At 37.5% G+C, this 22,254-nt stretch overlaps 1 protein-coding gene across 1 annotated transcript in view; it reads right to left on the bottom strand.

Annotated features, from left to right (window-relative positions):
* Positions 1 to 22,254, bottom strand: part of PKD1L1 (polycystin 1 like 1, transient receptor potential channel interacting) — a 161,396-nt gene that overhangs the window by 72,114 nt on the left and 67,028 nt on the right. The window contains exons 20-26 of the mRNA XM_036739640.1: positions 19,155 to 19,232; positions 18,118 to 18,260; positions 15,236 to 15,356; positions 10,751 to 10,877; positions 8,327 to 8,522; positions 4,383 to 4,439; positions 1,701 to 1,913 (exon numbers count right to left, since the gene is read on the bottom strand). Coding sequence (XP_036595535.1) covers positions 1,701 to 1,913; positions 4,383 to 4,439; positions 8,327 to 8,522; positions 10,751 to 10,877; positions 15,236 to 15,356; positions 18,118 to 18,260; positions 19,155 to 19,232 — 935 coding nt within the window. The remainder of the gene's footprint in view (positions 1 to 1,700; positions 1,914 to 4,382; positions 4,440 to 8,326; positions 8,523 to 10,750; positions 10,878 to 15,235; positions 15,357 to 18,117; positions 18,261 to 19,154; positions 19,233 to 22,254) is intronic.

Below are 22,254 nucleotides of genomic sequence, written 5' to 3' on the forward strand. Positions count from 1 at the left end.
AAAGTGTGACCACAAACACATTTTGTTATTTTCTGCCAGATTGAAGTAGAGGCAAAAATAGGATTTTTTTTCCTAGAGGAAAATATGACAAGAATGCATCTGGGAAAATGGGTAGGAGACTTCAAGGAAGGACCTCAAGGCCACTAAGAGGAAAAAACTCAGCTTGAGTGAATGAAGGGACTAAGGATCCCACCTCCAGCACACAGTGGTCTTCAGCTTTATTATGTCACAGTCGATTTCTGTATGAGTCACTAATGTTCAAGTTACACTCAGGTAGGGAAAAGGGTGACCCTGTCCCAGAGAAAGTATGGTCTGACTCTTTTCAGTGGAACAAGTGACTCCAATCCTTCAACCACAGGAGGACAGGGCATGTAGATGTGGGGGTTGGGCAAGTGGTGAAGAGAACATTCTATTATGATTATCTCCTTTAGCTGTTGGAAAAGTATAACACGTATGGCAGCAGGTCACTAGGTCTCAGTGCTGCTATTAAGACCAGTGGCTTATGTCAACAAGCAGAGATCATCATGCTAAGGATATAGGGATCATGGCATAGGGACAGTAGAGGAGCATGAGTCTTGGGGACAGAAAGCCAAAAGACCACTGAGGAAGAAGTATGTCCCTTTAAATTTCAGCGCTTTGGGAAAAGCTCCATTTACCCTCAACCTAGGACTCAAATGACGTCATTAAGTTGTGTTAACATCTTCTAATGAATGCAGCAGCTATGTTTTTTTTTTAATTGGGTTAAGAACAAAGGAATAGATAGAAATATTATCACCCAATAAACTTGATGGTGAATATTAGCCAGGTCACAACGATACATGACATGAAATGCTCAATTATATTACTGAGTTGTGCTCCTAGGACCACTGCAGCAGAAATAATACCATTCTAGAATTGTTTTGCAAAAACAATGATTGCCATATTTCACCATTTTGACATCCTGCCTCTGGCACGTATTGTCTATGTGACCCTGGGCATGCCCCTTAAGCTCTCAATACTTTAGACCATTCTTTAAGACTCCAAGTTTCAGAATAGTTGCCAAACTGCATTGGCAGAGGGAGCTTCCTAAACCAATGAAAACATAGATCCATTCTAGTCCAGTCCAGGTGCTCAGAATTCTTAGGGTATATGGCATTGCTGAAACATTTTAGAAATAATTGATCATACTTGTTCTGTAGGAAGCAGCCATCCTTCAGTAGTACCTTTACATCATATATCAGAAAATCCTTTAAGAATTTAAATCTGAGAAAGAATGGCATTAGGGAAAGGCCCATGCACTAGGAAGTTGGAGACTAGGATTCAGGTGCCAGCTATACCACTTAATAGACATAGAACCCTGGGGAAATCACTTCATCTCTTGAAAACTCAACCTCTTACTTTATAAAATGAGATCAGACTAGCTGATCTCTAAATTCCCTAACCACTCTAAAACATAATTCCAGATAATCTATAGTGAACTACATACACATAGCATAAAGAAATAGAAATATGCAAATAATCTAATATTCATTGAGAAAAATTTAATATATTGAGAACTACTATAAATTTATGGTGTGATTTTTTTGCACACCAAACCATTATCCATAATAATGAAGGAAAACACATCAGAAATCTGTCCTACCTGTCCTCTGAAAAAGAAATAAGGCTTCTAGAACAGAGAATCAATGAATTTTTTTCTGTGAGGAAAAAAAATTACTTACCAGTAGCAAGTATACAATGCTTTTAATGCCTTCTTCTCTGAAATGTTTTGCATTCCTGGATTTTTCCTTTTCTTTCATCTCCATTACCCTTGATGCTAGAAAGACCAGCTTGGACATCAGCTCCTTATTCATTGCAAATTGGCCTGATAAGTTGTTGTGATCAATTAATTTTCTGACATATTTGATTATCAGAACTGCACTGTCAAATGTTACCTTCATGAAATGAAAAAGAGAATTGAGTAACGTTCTTCATCTCGCCCTGTAAATGATCATTTTTTATCACCTCCCACATCATCATTAGGAAATATACATTAGTGAAATGAAAAAATACATCAAATAATCTGAGCTCTATCCTTGACACCAACATCGAGTAGGTGTGTGGTCTTGGGCACATAGCTTCTCTGCACTTTGATTTCCTTATCTACAACAGGAAAGGATTTGACTAAATAATCTCTAAAACCTAAAATGCTCTTTTATCCTAAATGTATCATTTTCCCTTCTAATTAATATAAGAAATTGATCAAGGTTCTAGCTTTTGGTGATTATTTTTGTTCAACATAAATGGGGCTCTATAGTGGTCTCTAGGATTAAACTCCTACTTCATATCCATTAGAAAATCCTAAGTAGTAAGGAAAAGGTGGTCCTATCATAAACTATATCTGAAAATTTTACACTAAAAATACTTTCAAAAGCCTACAGCTAGTAAAAAGATGATTCCTCTTCTTGTCATGTCAGGAAAAATGTTCAGCTAAGAGAGAGTGGCTGTATCCATCATTCATTTGACAAGCATTTGGTATATATTTGTTACATTCAAAGTATGGTGTCAGCACTATAAGAGAAATAAAGATAATTAAGATTTGGTCCCTGATCTTGAGGGACTTTTAATCTTGCATTTCTCAAGGCTCTCTGGGGACTTAGTCCACATAATAGCAATTTCTAGATAACTCAAGTTTACCCATGTTTAAACACCAAAGTTTTATTATAATTTTATTGGTAATTTTTCCAAAATGTACTCCCTTCCTTTCCGCCTCCTTCCCTTCTTATGGAAAATTAAACAATAAAACATCTTCACTTTTTCTTGATGATACTGGATCCTATGTGCTATACTATACAATATACTTCTATATCTATTTTTGAATTTTTCTTTCTCTTCCCCACCAGGCTTTCACACCACCAACTCTCCTAGCTGTCACTGCATCTCTAAATGATACTCCCAGGCCACAACTCCCAGCCCCACTGATTTAACTTCTAATCTTCTGAAGTCTGGGAAATAGGATAATCAAAACTGTTAGCAAATGAATGTTACACAATAATCCCAAAGGTTCTGAGTGAGGGCCTAATCTTCTTTTAGTGAAAAGTCACTCTGACCACTAAACTCAGGTGTTTCGGGCTAATTTTCTCTAATTTTTGGTCATAGGGCTATGGTCTGAGGGTTGAGTTTCCCACAAGTCTGACCTCCATATAACTTACTACATTAAAAGAGAAATGTACTTAAAGCATTTTGCAAACTTTGCCATAAGAATGTTTGCCACCGTCATGCAAATTATCTTTAAATATAATCTCAAAATCATATCTCAATAACTAGAAGATTAATTTTAAAACCAGTTTTGATATGGAAGAAATTGATTTAAAACAAGAGCCATGTCTATCTCCGTAGGTAAACTACTGGAAAATAAATGGATAATAGCACTTTAAAGATAAAAATGCAATTGTACTTCTCCTGTTAATAAAAACTAAGGAGTAATACTTATACCAAAATAAGTCAATGTAGGGATATTGCACAGGATCATAGAATTAACAGCTAGGTGAGAAGTAAAAGATCATATAGTCCAGGTCTTCTTAATCTGGGTTCAATGAACTTCTTTAAAATTTTTTTTGATAACTGTTTTTCAATACACTTGATTTCTTTTGTAATCATAGCTACTTTATTCATTGAAAAACATTATTCTGAGATGGATCCATAAGGCTTCAGCAGACTACCAAAGGGGTCCATAACTAAAAAGATTTAGAACTCCTAAGGCCAACCCACTCAATTTTTATAGATGAGGAAATTCAGGTCCAAAATGGTCCACTTACCAATCACCCTGTAGGTAATAAATCTGGAAGTCAGGTCTCAAACTCTTTTCCTCTGATCCCAAACCCAATACCCTTTTGACTATGCTTAATTGTGTCTAGTAGAGTTCTTAATGTCTCACCCCACTCATGTATTTTTTTTATTCTTTTTTTTTTCTTTTTTGTCAGGAAATTGGGGTTAAGTGACTTGCTCAAGGTCACATAGCTAGTGTGTCAAGTGTCTGAGGCCAGATTTGAACTCAGGTCCTCCTGACTCCAGGGTCAGTGCTCTCCTCACTGAGCTACCTAGCTGCCCCTCACTCACATATTTTAAATCCATTTCTTCTCTATTCTTTTTAATTTACCCTCTACTGAATAAGACTCCTCTCCAGTTATTTCAGAAATTGCAGTATCATGAGATCACAGAACCACAAGATTTTAAAGTTGGAATGGAGATAAGAATTACTAAGGGAACCCCTATAAAGCAGATAAATCTTCTACTCTAACTTACATAGTATAGTACTTAGTATGGTTTATTCCTTATGAATATTTATTGACCCGAACAGAAGCCTTTAAATTATGCAAATAAGAAGGAAACTGTACCTTGAAATGAATTATTTGGGGAATTACCTGCTTGGAGATACTTATTAGTTCATTCAACATTAGAACAGAATCAGCCATTTCTTCCTGAGGCAAGAAGATCAGCCAAAAATAAAGAAAATTAGGATAAGCCACTGAAATGCATTTTATCTCCTCTTCATGCAAAATTATCAGGGAAAAAATAGCCTTTGCTTTTCAGATTAAAATAATAATTTCAGGTTAAACAGAACTATCAGAGATCATTTTTATTTGAGACCACATTAACAATACATTTTGTCTCCTGGGCTGGCAAGGGGTGAGGGGGAGAGAGGGGAATATAGGGGGAGAGAGGGGAAGAGAGGGAGAGAGGGGAATAAAGGGGAAGAGAGGGGGAGACAGAAAGAGGGGGAGAGAGGGGGGAGCGGAGGGAAGGAGGGAGAGAGAGACAGAGAGACAGAGAGAGAGAAATTTTGAGTTTGGTTTCCTACATCTTTGATAATCACGTAAGTAGACTATAAGTTCCCTGAGGGCAGACAATATCTTCCTTGCTCATAGCAGGCACTTAATAAATGTTGAATTTGTTTAACTGAAATTATCTTTGTATCCCAAACCCCTGATAGGATCTTGCATACAGTAAGTGTTCCATAAATATTTGTTGAATGAATATTCACAATCTCATATATCAAGAGTTGGCAAGGTCCTCCAAAGTCCAGTAGGTGCATTTTGTCTAATGTGTTCTGAGACAATGTAGGCAAATAGAAGAATTCCATAAAGCCATTCAACTCTATACTAAAAATTTTTCCAATCTTGAATATAAGACTCTGAATTGAATTCTTTCACTTCTGAAGAAACTTCCAAAAATACAACAAGGCTTCCATTTTACCATTCCAAGGAACCATGACACAATAAGGGCCATGAGAACTTAGAGTAATAAATGATCTGACAAAACATTCAAGGATGGGGAAGAAGTACTTTTTGCATATCTCTATAAAATTTTCCACAGCAATTTGGCAAGGGAAATCACTTCTTCTCTCATCTATAAAAGAAGAAAATGCCCTCTTTGTAAGATCTTCTAAGGAAGCTCTGTTCCAGCTCTAAATCTAAGCTACTGTGATACACAGCTAGTAAGTGTCAGAGACAAGTTTTGAACCCAAATCTTCCTGATTCAAAGATCCAGCTATTCTCAAGGCTCCTCTTTCTGAGACTAAAAGCATTTGATTGTCAGACAGCTGGTTGGTCCTCAGAGGGAAACAGCCATGCCTTTAAAGCAGTGGTCCCCAATTTTTTGAGCATGTACCATATCATTAGATAGTTTTTAATCACATACTCTCAAAGTGTGTATTTTAGTTCTTTTTAAATTATATATATGTGCTACTATACTAAGTAGGTGCATTATACAATTTACACAAAAAATTAAAAGGTTGAGATCAAAATAAAATATTTGATCCTTAAGACGATAGACTCAAGTTTATTGAGTAAGAAAGTGACATAATTAGCACTTCACTTTAGAATGATAGCGTTGATAGATGTGTCACGGATAGACTGGAGCAGAGAGACACTCAAGGCAAGAAGATCAGATAGGAGGGCATTGCAATAATCCCGGCAGTAGGGAAAGAGGGATTGAACTGCAGTGGTAGCTGTGTGAATACAGAGAAAAGGACACCTGGAAGAAACATTATTAAGGTAAAAATAACAAGATTTGGCAACAGATTAGATATGGAGGGTGAGAGAGTGAGAAGTTGAGGACGACATCACAGCTGCAAAGGTGAATTATTGGAAGCATGGAGAGCTCCTCAGTAGTAATAAGGAAGTTGAAAGTAGGGTGAGTTTGAGCAGAAAGATCATTCAGTGAAATCTCTGATGCAGACTTCAACCCATCTGTGGCTGTTCATCCTATACTGCTAATTTCCCACTCCAAAAGAGAAAGCGAAGTAGGGAATGAGAGGGAATAGGGGAAAAGGGCAGTTCTCACTTGCCAAAGCCCCACTACAGATCCTGTACTCTGAGGGGTATTTATGGAGGCCAGAGTGTGAAGGTGATATGTATGTGGAGGCAAAGGATGTAACTTTTTGCTGCATGACTGATGAGGGATCCATGCTGTCCCAGTCATAGTTAGCCAGCAGTTGGGAGGCAGGGGGAGTTGAAGTAGGTGAATGTTAAGCTATTATGTGTTTTGGGAGTCATATAATTTTGTTAGAACTAAGTCTACTATTGACTTTCACAGAAAGGGTTAGATCCACCTTCCTGCCCATTTGATTGGTTAATCACATGCCTCTTGGAATAAGGTCTCAGCCCCTAATTTGGAAACAACTGATTTAGAGCATAGTGCTAATGAGCTCAATCAAGTAGGTGAGTTAACCACAAACTTCTATGGACATATGGACATATGTATGTATATATACATACACACATATATGTGTGTGTGGACATACATACTCATTTTGCTATAGTTTATACCTGATGCTACCAAAATGACTACCTGATTGGGAGGAAAGCTGCTGTCTTCCCTCTCCCTCCACCTATTCCAACAAAACCTTAAAATTCTCACCAAACTGAATCATAATCAAGAAATCCCAATGAGAAACCAAAATAAAGGACTCCTTCCACCCCACAACTGCAGAAAAGTCAGCCACATACAATAGGAAAGAAGGGTCTGCCTTTCTCTCCACCAAACAAAGACAGAGCCCTGAAGACCAAAGACCTGTATAGCCTGCAAGGTTCTGTATCTAGAAGCAGTAGGAGAAGAGGGCCCCCCTAAGAAAACCTTAAGGTGGCCAGAAAGCCTCAGGGTAGGGACCTTGGTAACCCCAGGGAACAAGGGCAGATCTCAGCACTTTGACCAAAATAATCCAAATCCAGAAGCTTTGAGGTCCCTAACACTGTTTGAGATGCCAGAAAAGATCCTTGAAGATCCAGCACTCTAAACCTCAAAGACCCAGGGGACCTAGGAAGCATATAGAAATAGGGAGGGGTGAGGTTAAGAAGGAGGATAAGGAAGGAGAGAGAACAGTAACAAGCAAAACAAACCTCCTGATTTTGAAGTGAACATTAAGGTGAGTAGAAGGGGCATGGAGAAAAACAAAACTAAAATCTAAGAATGTTACTTAGATTAACACTTAGACTACTGTGGAATGGCAGAACAAATTATGATATGTGAATGTAATGTCATATTACTGCTCTGCAGGAAATGACAAAACAGACAGTTTCAGAGAAAACTTGGAGGTCCTCTATGAGTTGATACAAGGTGAAGTAAGCAAGATCTAGGAAAACAATTTCTACAAAGTTAACATTACAAAGAAAAACAACTTTTGAAGATTTCAAAATTCTGATCAATGCAATGACCAACCATGTCTCAAGAGACATGAATGGAGCATATTACCCATGTCCCAACAGTGGTGGTTGACACAAAATACTGAGGCACATTTTTTGATGTGGCCACTGGATGGACTATTATTTCACTTGACTCCGCTAGTTTGTTGCAAGGGTTTCTTGCTTTTTCTTTTATTCTTTCACTAGATTAATAAGGCTAGGGTTGGAGGATTAGCAACATGATACCTCCCAAAAGAAGGCCATTTTAAAAAATGCATAAATGAGAACAGATGGAACTTCAGAAGGAAATGCAAATAAGCAGGACAGTTTTGAAAGTAAAATGTCTTCTAATTTCCTTTAAAAAAAAAAACTAATATATGAGCTTCCATGCCGTCTTGGGGAGGGAGGGGGGAGGGAGGGGAGAAAATCTGGAACTCAAAACTATGTAGAACCATGTGTGGTAAACTAAAAATAAATAAATTAATTTTAAAAAAAAACTAAGCAGTGTAAAATGGAGATTCATAGTTTCAGAAAGATTCCTCTCTATGTGTATAGAAAAGCTCTTTTTTTGGTGTTTAAGTTCATAATAAAAATAAAATTTAAAATAAAGTCAGAAAAGAATACACACACACACACACACACACACACACACACACACACATACACACACACAAATATAAATATACCTGATCCTGGAAAGATAAGTGGCACACTGAAGAAATCAATAAATTCCTTATTTGTGACTGGAGGCCAAAGGTAGAACTTTGGTCTTCTGTATAGAAATGATTCAGGATTCTGGTTAGCATTATGATATAATTTCTAATTTCTCCATAGCTTCCCATAAGTAGGAGGGTGGTTAGGTTTTTTAGACTTGAATTATACCTAAAAAAAAGGTTTTCATGATGGTTACTACAGCATAATTTAATCTAAAAAAAAAAAAGGTTTTCATGATGGTTACTACAGCATAATTTAATCTAAACAAAAAAAAGTTTTCATGATGGTTACTACAGGATAATTTAACCTATATATCAACAATAACAACATATCTGCTAAAAATACCTCTTCTCCCAGGTGGGTTTTTAACATAAAAATACACACATGTATAAATATTTAGATACATATGCATATATGAGCACACATAAACATTTATATATACATAGATATATACATACACGTGTGTCCATGTGTGTGTCCATGTAGTTTGGTGGCACAATGTATAGAGTCCTGGATACGGAGTCAGGAAGACCTGACTTCAAAATCCAGTTCACACAGTTGCTAGCCATGTCACCCTAGGCAAGTCAAAACCTTGGTCTGCCTCAATCTCTTCATCTATGAAATGAAAATAATAATTGTACCTATCTCCCAGAGTTGTTGTGAGGATAAAAAGATATCATATTTGTAAAGTGTTTTTGAATCTTAAAGAGCTATATAAATGCTAGCTATTATTAATGTTATAATTATTACATATAAACATCATATATATATCATACATAAAACTAAAGTCAGAAATCCTAAGCCAGGCAATGAATGATAAGATACCCTATAAGCATATTCTAAAACATACTATAGAAGACTTGGGTTCAAGTCTTGGGTCCATTAACACTAGCTCTATGACCACAGGCAAACCATTTAACCCCTGCAAGCCTCCATTTCATCATCTATAAAACAGGAATTATCTTGTGTTATGTTAGAGGGTTACTTCAAAGAAACATTTTATAAACTGTACACTATGTCATAAATACAGATTATAACTTTGGTGTTATTATAACAAAGAGTAATGATAAAATAACAATAAGAACCTAGGTTGTATGTGGGAAGTAATAGCAGAGAGAGAAAAACTTATAAAATGGGAATGAAAATACGGACTTTTGAAGTCAAAAGAAGTAGAAATAGAATCTACAAGACTTAGCAAGTGATCAGATGTAGAGGTGGAGGGAAAAGGACAAGGTGAGGAGGACTTAAAGGTTGTGAACCTACGTAACTGGAAGAAGGGTGGTGCCCTTGACAGCATTAGGAACATTGGAAAGAGGAGCAGATTAGGGGTTCGTAGTGGGGTGTGTGTGTGTATGTGTGTGTGTTGGGGGGTACAGGTGAGTTTTCTTTTAGATACATTGAGTTTGAGGTTCTAGCTCCTAATGAGAGACTCACAGTGACAAGAGTAAGGGTGGTGAGGCAAGCCAGCAAGCATCCAAAAGAGATTTAGGATACCAGAGGGATCAGCATTGAGGAGGAAAAATGCTCCTCCATTCTCACAGACTGGAATAATAGAAAAGAAAATGGGCAATATTGTTAATGGGGGGATGGTGAATTTGGAGGTATGGACTGAGAGAGAAGAAGGAGCTCATTACAAATATCCTCCATTTTCTCAGTAAGGTTAAGGAGGCAAACTCCTCTATTAGGAGGGAGATGAAGGGGTGGTTTTATTGGATACAATATGAAAAGGCTTGGAATAGTTGCTCTGATGTGTAACAGGATGAATCAGGTAATAATGGAATCTGTTTTGTATGTGTCTTATGCCCTATGAGATTATAGCTCCATGAGGGAAGGAATTAAATCTAATGTATCTATGTATCTTCTATACTGCCTAGCACAGTACCAACTGGTTCTGTTTGGACTTAAAGGGTGGAACAAGGTACAGTAGGTAGAAGTTTCAAAGAAGCAAATTTAGATCTAATATAATACAGAAGCTTCCTCACGATTAGAACTATCCCAAAGTAAAATGGGCTACTATAGGAGGTAGTGTTTTTCCCCTCACTTGGAGTCTACAAGCAAAGACTGGATAATGACTTGTCAGGGATCTTATAGAAGGAATCCTCTTTCTGGCATCACTGGGAATGGATGGCCTTCTGAGGTACCTTCCAACTCTGAAATTCTGTGATTATGTGAAACTGTATTATAAAGTATGAATCACTAGCAGAAACACATATCCCAGTGACAGTATAAGCTATACTAATCCTCCCAACTCTCACTGAGAATGTGACACCTAACTATTTCTTTTTCCAAAATCCTCATCCAGTTAGACTTCATCCCCATTGCCAACCTGATCCAAGTATGACCTCTCAGAAACATAAATGTTTTCTCAGGGCCTTTTCCTTATGTATGTTACTTACAGATCTTCTTCTGGCCTGTAATTCAAAGATGATATGTTCCTATGGAAACTTGGCAGTACTGTCACATTCACAGCGCAGGGATGAGATTTAGAGCCATATCTGTTTGTGATCTCAGTAAAGACAGTTACTACAACAGAAGACAAAAGAGAAATGTGAATGTGTACATATGGAATGCATCAAAAGCCTCCTCTTATCCCAGGATTCAATGCAGGCTTACTGTCTCGACATTTCATATAATAGTCAATTAGTGGCAGGTGAAGACAAGTTTTATCCTTGAAAAGCTCAGTGTGAAATGAAATAGCAAACTATCTTACCTCCAAAGTCATAAATACAAGACACAAATTTTTAATTTTATATATAATAGTTAACAATAAATCAACGACCTGTTTGTTGAGTGCCTAGTAGATATAGAGAGAGAACTTTGCGAGGCACTGGTGAGACAGAAAGAAGATATGACAATGCTACTACCCTAGCAAGAAGCTGACTGTGTCATTTACATGTACACACACACACACACACACACACACACACACACACATGTTACAGGGGAGAGAGTCCTGAATTTAAAGTCAGAGGATCTGAGTTTTGGTCCTGGCTCTCTGCTTACTTGAGTGATCTCAGGCAAGTCACTTAAGCTCTGTAGGTTTTAGTTGCCTCATCTGTAAAATTAGATGATTGAAATAAATGATCTCTAAGGTGTCTTCTAAATCTAAATCAATGATAGCTCCTAATTCTATAATGTTCTATATAATGTTCTATATAACACTTTCTTCACAACCATCCAAGAAGGTACATTGTACAAGTATTATCTGCATTTTACACATAAGAAAACTAGGGATTCAACAGGGTGACTTGCTCAAGGTAACTCAGCGAGCAAGTGGTAGACCTGACACTCAAACTCATGTCTCTTGACTAGTCCAGCCTCATTCCACTATGCCACACTGAGCCAAGGCAATTTATAATCAATCCCAACTGATAGTAAGTGCTGTCAGAGTCCAGAAGAGGAGAAATCACTGCAGGCTTGTATTGTTGGGAAAGAGGGAGAACTATCTATTTCACAACAAAAATATGGTGAAAATTTTCTGATTGCTCATTCATTTTGAATTCAAAGGTCTCAATATTCACAGGCATTGATAACAATAGCATATTGAATTATAAGTCAAATAATTCACTTGGCATTTAGTTGAGAAACAATATTGACTACTGTGGTTTATATATCTCTGATTCCTAGACTTGTATTCTGTAGGAAAAGGGAGTGATGAACTCTTTTTTTCTCTCTGAACACACCCAGAGAACCAGTGAACTACATGGCTCTCACATATGGGACTCCTCCTTGGTCTAGATGCTGGAGATGTACTCATGAACTGGAGCTATAATGTTCTGATAAGCCTCACTGCTATGAAGAAAACTGTTCAATAAATCTTACCCCTTCTGTGAGGCTAAATTGAACTCTGTCCTATTTCTAGAGTTTAGCCACATAATCAACAATATCGTGAGAGGGTGGGAAGGAATTTATTTCAATCTGGAACACTCTGGAATGAGTACGCCCTCTTTAGAAAATTAGAGGGAGAGGAGGAGGAGGATGTAACAACAGTGTTACTTGCCGCTACTGTGGCTGTGTAAGGCCAATAACACCAGCACACAGGAGGGCCGCTAGTACAAGTTCTTTGATTTGCTTTTTTAAGGAAAGCAACTTTAAGGGGTTTACAATCTTACTTTAATCAATACATGTATCATTCACTGAGTTCAGGGGGGAAAGCCAGCACCCTGAACTTCAGAGAAAACACAAACAGAAATTACAAGCAGAAATTATATAAACAGAGCAAGTAAACACAAATCAATAGACAGGCTTCTACTTGTCTGACCACAGCAATATATACACAGTTACCGCAGAGAGAAGCACCAACATCTGGGTTTTCAAAGCTGGAGGGCTCCTTAATGGCTACCAGAGGCTTGTCTGGTGAAATCACAGGAATGCTCTTCCAGTGAGTGAGCCGCAAGCAAAATGCTAACTCAGTATATATACACTTCTTCAGGGTCAGAGGGTGTCATAATCATGTGACTCAAATTCATGTGACTCAAATTCATGTGACTTAGGCCTTCCGGTGACTTAAGCAGATCATAAAAGACTCCCAATTTAATCAAAGACTCTTGATTGAAACAAAGGCAAGACTCAAAGGCACTGGATTGTCCTAGTACTGAGAAGTATTCCAAAACAAAAAACAGCAAAAGTCCCACCCTGCTTGCCATTACAGAGGAGGAGGAGGAGGAGGAGGAAGAGGAGGAAGAGGAGAAAGAGAAAGAAAAGGAGAGAGAGAAGGAGGAGAGGGAGAAGGAGAAGGAGGAGAGGGAGAAGGAGAAGGAGAAGAAAAAGAAGGAGGAGGAAGAAGAAAATGAAGGGAGAAGGAAAAGGAGAAGGAAGACAGGAGGAAAAGGGGGAGGAAGGGAGGAGGAGGAAGAAGGAAGGAAGGGAAGAAGGGAGAGAGAGAAAGAACTAGTTTGGGGACAATTTTAGAGTTGAAGTAAGATTTAGAGAAAGCTTAAAATGACTTTGGAAACCCCATTCTAAAGCAGTCTATCCTATCTTCCTCAGTTCTCAGGCACAAACTGACTTCTCATAACCCTACTAGTTTCTTATATCTCTTTAACCATTAAAATTCTGAAGACGGGACAGATACCAGGAACTGAAACCAAACAGGATTGACTTTGGGGCACAGATTGACCTAAACTTAAGCATTGTGGTATTCAACCAGTGATTCAATCCATCGGGGGGAAAAACATTTATTAAACCTCTCCTATGTTGAAAACACTGTGCTAAGAGAGATATAGAGAAGAAATAGGATATTGTCCGTGCATTCATGAAACTTATGCTCTAGAAGATGGCTATATCACATAAACAAAGAACTATAACAAAATAAAAGATGGTAAGTATGTACAATGTCTTCAAACTAAGAGCTATTTAAATTCAAAGTGGGAAGAACTTTTTTTTTCCTTTGGACTCACAGGAAATAGGGATGATAATAATAACTAGGATTTAAGTTTTACAAAGTGCTTTATATGTTATCTCATTTAGAGCTCATAACAACCCTGTGACTCAGATGCTATTATATTCTTAATTTTACAGATGAAATAACTGAGGCTGGGAGAGGCATCTAGGTGGCACAATGGCTAAAACATGGGACTTACAGTCAGAAAGACCTGAAACCTTAAAACTATATAATAAATGAATAACAAGCTTTAAAGCTATATAACAAAGAAATTAAAAACAAATAATAAAACTTAAAACTACATAAATGTTGTTATTATTACCGTTGTTATTGTAGCTGTTGTTGGTTGTTAGTTAAGTCACTTGCCTGGGGTTGCACAATTAGTAAGGCAAGATTCAAATTCAGGCTTTCCTGATTTCAAGACCAACACTATCCACTGAGCTACATAGCTATCCCAAGCAAGTAGACTTTGAGCTGAGCTCTTAAAGGATGGGTAGCATTTTAACATACAGATATGGGAAGTAGAGATTTGGCCATCACATAAAGAAGAATCATCCAAGAAAAAAAAAAGAACAAAAATGAGTCCAAGATTTCAAAAAAAAAGGAGACAGCAAGTAAATGAAATCCATAAGAGTGAATGAGATTACTAAGGGTGAGAGTATATAGAGAGAAGAGGACAGAGGACCTAACAGAGGGATGAGGGAACTAGGAAAGTATGTCATGGAAGTCAATGGTCTGGACATAATTTAGAAGGAGATGATCAATAGTGTGGAATTCTGATGAAAGGGCAAGGAAATCAAGAACTGAGAACTATTATTGGATTTGGTGAGATGACAGTGATTGGAGACCTCTGAGAGTATATTTTCACTCAAATTATAGGGACAGAGAACAGTTGGAAAAAATGTTTAGGAGTAAGCGAAGGCAGTAGGCACAGGGATCTGTAACACATTTCCCCTCATCCCTGTTTTCTGGAAGTCCTTTCCAGCACTTAGTATATCCCTATTTCTCTTTTTGACCAGAAGAACACCTGTGGCTCAGATCATGTGGAACAAATACCTTATATTTACCTAAACTCATTTATCTAATAGTTGGCACAGTGCTTGGCACATACTAAGCACTCAACAAATGCTTTGTCTAATGCTCTATCGTCCATTTATTATTTCATTAACAATTAAGATATTTGGCCTTATTTTTATTTACTTTTCCAAAAGGTGTCATTTTACTGTTTTTCTTCCATATTATTCCTGACTCAAGAATAAATGATGCTTTTTTGAAATATCCCAAATTTTCATTTTTGTAAAAAAAAAAATCCACCCAAAGCCCTAAGGTATTATACTTATCATGAAGAATGCCCTCCCACTCAATAAATCGACCTATTAATGTCATTACTCAAAAGTTTCTTTCAGACACATAAACACATATTCAAAAGCTATGTGGAAAGGCTATGAAACCAAGACATAATCATAGTTAATGAACAAAATACAATAGTGAGACTTACCTTTATATTTGTCCGCAGTTTCACCAGCTGGCAAAGTAAAGTAATATTGTATATCTCTCCCACTATATAAAGGTATTTTGGAGGATGCTCCTATTTGATAACTGAATTCATAATGGTAGTCCTATAATCAATTCCATAGGAAACAAAATAAAAACAACAGCAAACCATGAAATTTACAATAACCAATTCTTTACATTCCAAAAAAAGGTAAGTTTTTACATAAGAGAAAGTCAACATAATGTAGATAATGGAACACCTAACGAAGAATCTGAAGTCTTGAGTATGAATTTCCCCTTGAACACTTAGTAAATTAGCTAATAAGCACTTATTAATTCCTTACTATATGCTGGGCACTGTGCCAAAAATAGGCTACGTTTTCAAGGAGTTAAAAGTCTAATGGGAAAGACAAGATGCAAACAACTATGTATAAACAAGATATTTACAGGATAAATTGGAGATAATCCACAGAGGGAAGGCAGTAGCATTAAGGGGGATCAGGAGAGGCTTCTTGCAGAAGGTAAGGTTTTGGGTAGGGCATGAAGGAAGCCAGGGAATCCAGGATGCAGAGATAAGTAGGGAAAGCAATCTAGTAAAAAGCATTAGTGAAAATGTAGAATTGCGAGATGAAGTGTCTCAAGGTGTTCAATATCATTGGATTGTACAGTACATAGGGATAAAGTATGAGAAGACTGGAAAGGTAGGAGAGGGTCAGTTTATGAAAAGGCTAGAACAACAAACAGAAAATATTTATATTTAAAACTGAAAGTGATAAGGAATAACTTTGGTTTATTGAATAGGGGGATGACACTGCACTTTTGGAAGATTAACGGACAGCTAAGTGGAGAGTGAATTAGAATGGACAAAGACTTGAAATAGGGAAACCAACCAGCAGACTATGACAATAGTCCAGGCAAGAGGTGATAAGAGCCTATGTCAGGCTGGTGGCAACTTTGTGATTATGGCAAAGATCTTATCCTTTCACTTTCTTCATGTTTATAGTAGCGATAATGATATTTGTACTACCTGCTTCATGGTGTTCTTGTAAGTAAAATCCTCTACAAAGTGCTATAGAAATGTGAGTAAATTCTAAGTGAAATAAGATTTTAAAAATACCCTTGAATCTCATTGTATTTAGTGACTGGATTATAAAATGTTTGAGTGAAAAGGGACATTAGCAATTAGATAAGTAGTTCTTAATCCTTTTTGTAGCATGGATCCCTTTGGCACTGTGGTGAAGCCCATTATTCCTCAGAATAATGTTTATGAATGGATAAAATAAGATACATATAATTTCAAAGGAAACAAGTTATATTAAATATAGTTTCCAATCCTTTTGAAAAAAAAGTTTATGGACCTTAAGTTAAGAACCCTTAGTTAACCTAACCTTTTCATTCTATAGAATTTATCTTCTACAATCTCTTTCTACTTTTACTACCACAATCCTAGATCAGGGCCTCATCATATCTTTCCTAATAGGGCATATTTCCCTCCTCATAAACTTCTTGTATAATTTCTGTTATAAAAAGGAGAATCATAAATATATAACACTAAATGAATAAATACATCTAAATTGTTTCATTATTTAAGGCTGCTTTTCTGTACTACGTTATTTCTAGGTTTCTTCTAAGACTTTCATTCACGGGAAAATGATAAGCCTGCTAGAGTAGGAAACATAGATGAGTCTAGATTCAAAGTCAACTTCCCTCATACCAAGCTCCTGTGTCTACTATTTTACAGTAGCCTACATATTTATCCATCAGTTAATGAAAGTATTCTTGTTTTGCCCTCATTTATGAGGGAACATAAGGCTTTGGTCTTCACAGGGCTGTTACTTTTTACATCATTTTACATTCTAAGTTTGTTTTACGTGTTATACTCAAGTGGCTCACAGTCAGAAGATCTCAGACCTGTTAGGCTCACACAGGAGTCAATATAATGAACTATAACTAGAATCATAGCCCTTGGATCTGATTGACCCTAGAGCTGCATCTGCCTCCTTTAAACCCTATAAGAAGAAATTCAGACAAATGTGAGAGTTTCCCACAAATCTGAAATCTGCAAGAATCTACTTGTGTTGTTCATGCTTAAAGTCTTCTCTAAGAAAACCTTCCAGAAGAAGAATCTTCTAGAAGAGGGATGTCATACCCTCAGGATATGCACTAGAGGGGCTATTTCTTGCGGAGTAGAGTTTATATTAACCATCAGAAACTGTGACTCATGGCCAGGTGAGTGTGATTTCAGCACCTGGACAGCACTCAGTGGTTCTGTTACTTGAGCACAACTCCCTGATCACTTTCAATTATAGATGATGAGAATTTACCTGTATTATAGTAGCAAAAATGCTGGACTGGGAGTCAGGAGAAATTCTAGGCCTAGCGCTGCCACTAACAGCTACATAACTTTGGGCTAGTCGCCCACTGAGCTTCTCTTTTCCTGTTTGCCGCTTGAGGGGATTGGTAATGGCTATGATCTTTTCCAGCATTAAAACTCAAGGATTTTATGAACACCTATCTACTATGCTGATTACCATTTTAGAGGGGAGAATGGTCTTTGTTTTAAAAGCCTTCAAAATAGTCTTAAAAATAAAAACAAACCATAAATTAGAATCCCTTTCATAGAAGGGTGGCTATGACAGCTTTGCCCTTGTCTATAGGTTCTTATTCCTAGGCAATGATACATACATTTTTCAGTCATTATCACTCTTTTCAGTAGCACATCATAAATTTGATAAGTAATTATCCTATAGAGTTCTCAAATATGGATGCTATTTGCAGTTCAAAACAGTATATGATTTAAAACACCAGGTAACATCTGTTGCCTGATATGTCTTTGGGACCTACTTTGGCCATACAGGTAGCATTAGAGGACTGTGAAACACTTACTGCTTTTCCAGACATGCAGAAAACACTGAAGACTGTATAGGCCTCATAGCCATAAATGGGCTGTACTTGGCATGCCATCTCCTTTGGAACTTCATTGACAGTAAAATATAATTGTGCTTTGCCTAATGGACTGTGGCTTGATTCTGCAGAGAAAAATAAAAACCGACTGAAACAAATACATAACACCTAGACTTATCTTGAGAGACATATTGAGTAAAAGAAGTTCAAGAAGAGAACCAAAACCTGATTCAATAAAGGATCTTGTTGAAACAGATGCCAAATGCTGAATGTATTATTATTGGCATCTTATCCAAAAAGTACAGAATTAAAACCTTGTGCTCAAATGGAGTAGTGAAAAGAATGGGAGATAGAATTAACAAAGGCAGGAAAACTTTGCAGAGAATTACGTTGCCCACATTTAGGAAAAGTTTACACTTGGACCCTTCCTTCTCGGACCATAAAATATTCTCAGTCAGGTCATCAATCAGTGCTGCTCCAAATCAACTCCCTAGCTATTTAACCAAGGAAAATAGAATTCTCAACAAGTATGAGAATATGGTCGAGTAAGAAGAATACAAAACTGAAAGTAAGGTCAACTAGATTCTGCTCCATCCAGCCTTCACTTATGCATAAAGGGAAAATATGCACAGAGACATGGAAGCACTAATGAAATTATGAGTTCAGGGAATAGTAAGTAGGCTAGTTTCATTAGAACACAGTGTGAAGGGCAGTAATATAGGTTGGAGTCAGACTGAGAAGGGCATTAAATGTGATGGGAAGGAGTTTGCATTTTTACCTAGAGATAAAAGGAAAACACTGAAAATTCTTGAGCATGCTCAGACCTGTGTTTCAGGAACCCTTTCAGCAGCTTTGTGGAGATTGTAAGCAGAGACACCTATTAGGAGGCTTCGTACAATATATTATAATAATAAATTCACAAATGATTAGTTGACTCTAATTTCTAGGAAAATGAAGAAGACCACCAAAATTTTCATTCTTCCCACAAACTAAAAATGTCCATTTGAAAAATCACCTACCTACAGAAGCTTGTATCACATATGTCTCTCCACCCCTCAGGAAAAATGGTTTAAATGTAACAATTTTTGATGTGATACCTAACAGAAAAGAGAGCCACATGACTAGTTACCAGATAAAATCATTTCCTGGGACAGATAACATCTACAAGTAAGCTGGCCACATTTCCATGGTTCTGGGATACTAAGTAGGGTTTTCAGGGATTGTTTCTACACCTAATTTTTACTCACACACCCAAAATTTTAAAAGTACAGATATACCACAGGCCATTTGGGAAAATGCCTTTGTGTAAATGCTTTTACCACTTAACAAAATACTTTCTAATTTTGTAGGAGATGAGGTAGCAAGCATCACCTTAAATTTCTTAAAGTATTTGACCTAGATCTCTCCTTTTAAGTTATCTTACTCCATCCTCTCATATCATAGTTATTTGTAGACAGTATCTTTGTCTCTCCCACACCACTTTTTAACTTCCTCTTGCATGCTGTATTACCCCACTGCAATGTAAGTTCCTTGAGGGCAGAGACTGTCTTTCTACACGCATTTGAATTCCTAGCACTTCTCAAAGTTCTTGGTACACACTGAGCAGTTGAAAAATGCTACCTGGCTGACTGGCATGTTTTTTTCCATTTAATAGACTACAGGTTCTTTGAAAGTAAGGTCTGTGTGTCATATCTATCTTTTGATAACCAAAATAAAATATATTAGTAGCTTAATAAGAATTTGTTGGGACAGGTGGAGCCAAGATGGCAGCTGGAAAGCAGGGACTTACTTGAGCTCCACCCCCCTCCTTCCCCCCCCCAGCCCCTCCACCCCAGGCCCTCCGAACACCTATAAAAAATGGCTCTGAACAAATTCTAGAACTGCAGAACCCACGAAATAGCAGAGGGAAGCAGGGCTCCAGCCCAGGACAGCCTGGATGGTTGCTGGGAAAAGTCCATCACCCGGAGCTGGGAGTAGAGCTATGGAGCCTGGACCAACCAGAACAGGGGCCGGGCAGAACAGGCCCTAGCACCCTGAATCAGTGAGCTGTGGCAGTTACCAGACTTCTCAACCCACAAACACCAAAGACAACAGAGAAGGTTAGTGGGAAAAACTGTGGGGGACAGAGTGAAAGAAGTTCACAGTTCAGCCACTGCTATAGAACTACAGCTGCAGTTGCTTCCAGACCCAGGCCCACCTAGTGGAGGAATTAAGTGGTGGATCTGAGCAGGAGGGCAGAGCCTGCTTAGATCTGAGTCAGGTGCAGTTCAGTGGTTCTTGGGGAAGGAGGAGTGCTGGTGTGGCAGAGCTGGCTGTGTAGAAAAAGCTCTGAAAAAACAGCACAGCCCCTCAAGCTTGGGACAAAGTACTCTATACTCTACAAACAGTCATATCCCGAGGAAAAACTAAAGGGTCAAGTAAGTTGGCTGGGAACATGGCCAGGAAGCAAAAACAGACTCAGATTCTGACTCAGACTTAGGAACCTTTCTTTGGTGACAAAGAAGACAAAAACATACACCCAGAAGAAGTCAACAAAGTCAAAGAGCCTACATCAAAACGCTCCAAGAAAAACATGAACTGGTCTCAGGTCATGGAAGACCTCAAAAAGGATTTAGAAAAGCAAGTTAGTGAAGTAGAGGAAAAAATGGGAAGAGAAATGAGAGTGATGCAAGAAAACCATGAAAAACAAGTCAATGACTTGCTAAAGGAGATCCAAAAAAATACTGAAGAAAATAACACCTTAAAAAATAGACTAACTCAAATGTCAAAAGCGCTCCAAAAAGCCAATGAGGAGAAGAATGCCTTGAAAGACAGAATTACCCAAATGGAAAAGGAGGTCCAAAAGACCACTGAAGAAAATACTACCTTAAAAATTAGATTGGAGCAAGTGGAAGCTAGTGACTTTAGGAGAAATCAAGACATTATAAAACAGAACCAAAAGAATGAAAAAATGGAAGACAATGGAAAATATATCATTGGAAAAACCACTGACCTGGAGAATAGATCCAGGAGAGATAATTTAAAAATTATTGAACTGCCTGATAGCCATGATCAAAAAAAGAGTCTAGATATCATCTTTCAAGAAATTATCAAGGAAAACTGCCCTGATATTCTAGAATCAGAGGGTAAAATAGAAATTGAAAGAATCCACAGATCGCCTCCTGAAAAAGATCCCCAAAAGAAAACTTCTAGGAATATTGTCACCAAATTCCAGAGCTCCCAGATCAAGGAGAAAATATCTCGTTGGAAAAACCACTGACCTGGAAAATGGATCCAGGAGAAATAATTTAAAAATTATTGGATCACCTGAAAGCCATGATCAAAAATAGAGCCTAGATATCATCCTTCAAGAAATTATCGAGGAGAACTGCCCTGATATTCTAGAATCAGAGGGTAAAATAGAAATTGAAAGAATCCACCAATCGCCTCCTGACAAAGATCCCAAAAAGAAAACTCCTAGGAATATTGTTGCCAAATTCCAGAGCTCCCAGATCAAGGAGAAAATACTGCAAGCAGCAAGAAAGAAACAATTTGAGTATTGTGGAAACACAATCAGGATAATACAAGATCTAGCAGGTTCTACATTAAGGGATCAAAGGGCTTGGAATATGATATTCCAGAGGTCAATGGAGCTAGCATTAAAACCAACAATCACCTACCCAGCAAAACTGAGTATCATGCTCCAAGGCAAAATAGGGATATTCAATAAAATAGAGGACTTTCAAGCTTTCTCAGTGAAAAGACCAGAACTGAATAGAAAATCTGACTTTCAAACACAAGAATCAAGAGAAGCATGAAAAGGTAATCAAGAAAGAGAAACCGTAATGGACTTACTAACGTTGAACTGTTTTGTTTACATTCCTACATGGAAAATGATGTGTATAATTCATGAGACCTCAGTATTAGGGTAGCTGAAGGGAATATACATATATAGAGAGAGACAGGGTGAGTAGAATATGAAGGGATGATATCTAAAAAAATAAAATCAAATTAAGGGATGAGAGAAGAATATATTGAGACAGGAAGAAAGGGAGAGACAGAATGGGGTAAATTATCTTGCATGAAAGTGGCAAGAAAAAGCAGTTCTGTAGGAAGGGAAGAGGGGGCAGGTTAGGGGGA

This window comes from Trichosurus vulpecula, chromosome 9 (genome assembly GCF_011100635.1).
Source record: "Trichosurus vulpecula isolate mTriVul1 chromosome 9, mTriVul1.pri, whole genome shotgun sequence".
Lineage (NCBI taxonomy): Eukaryota > Metazoa > Chordata > Mammalia > Diprotodontia > Phalangeridae > Trichosurus > Trichosurus vulpecula.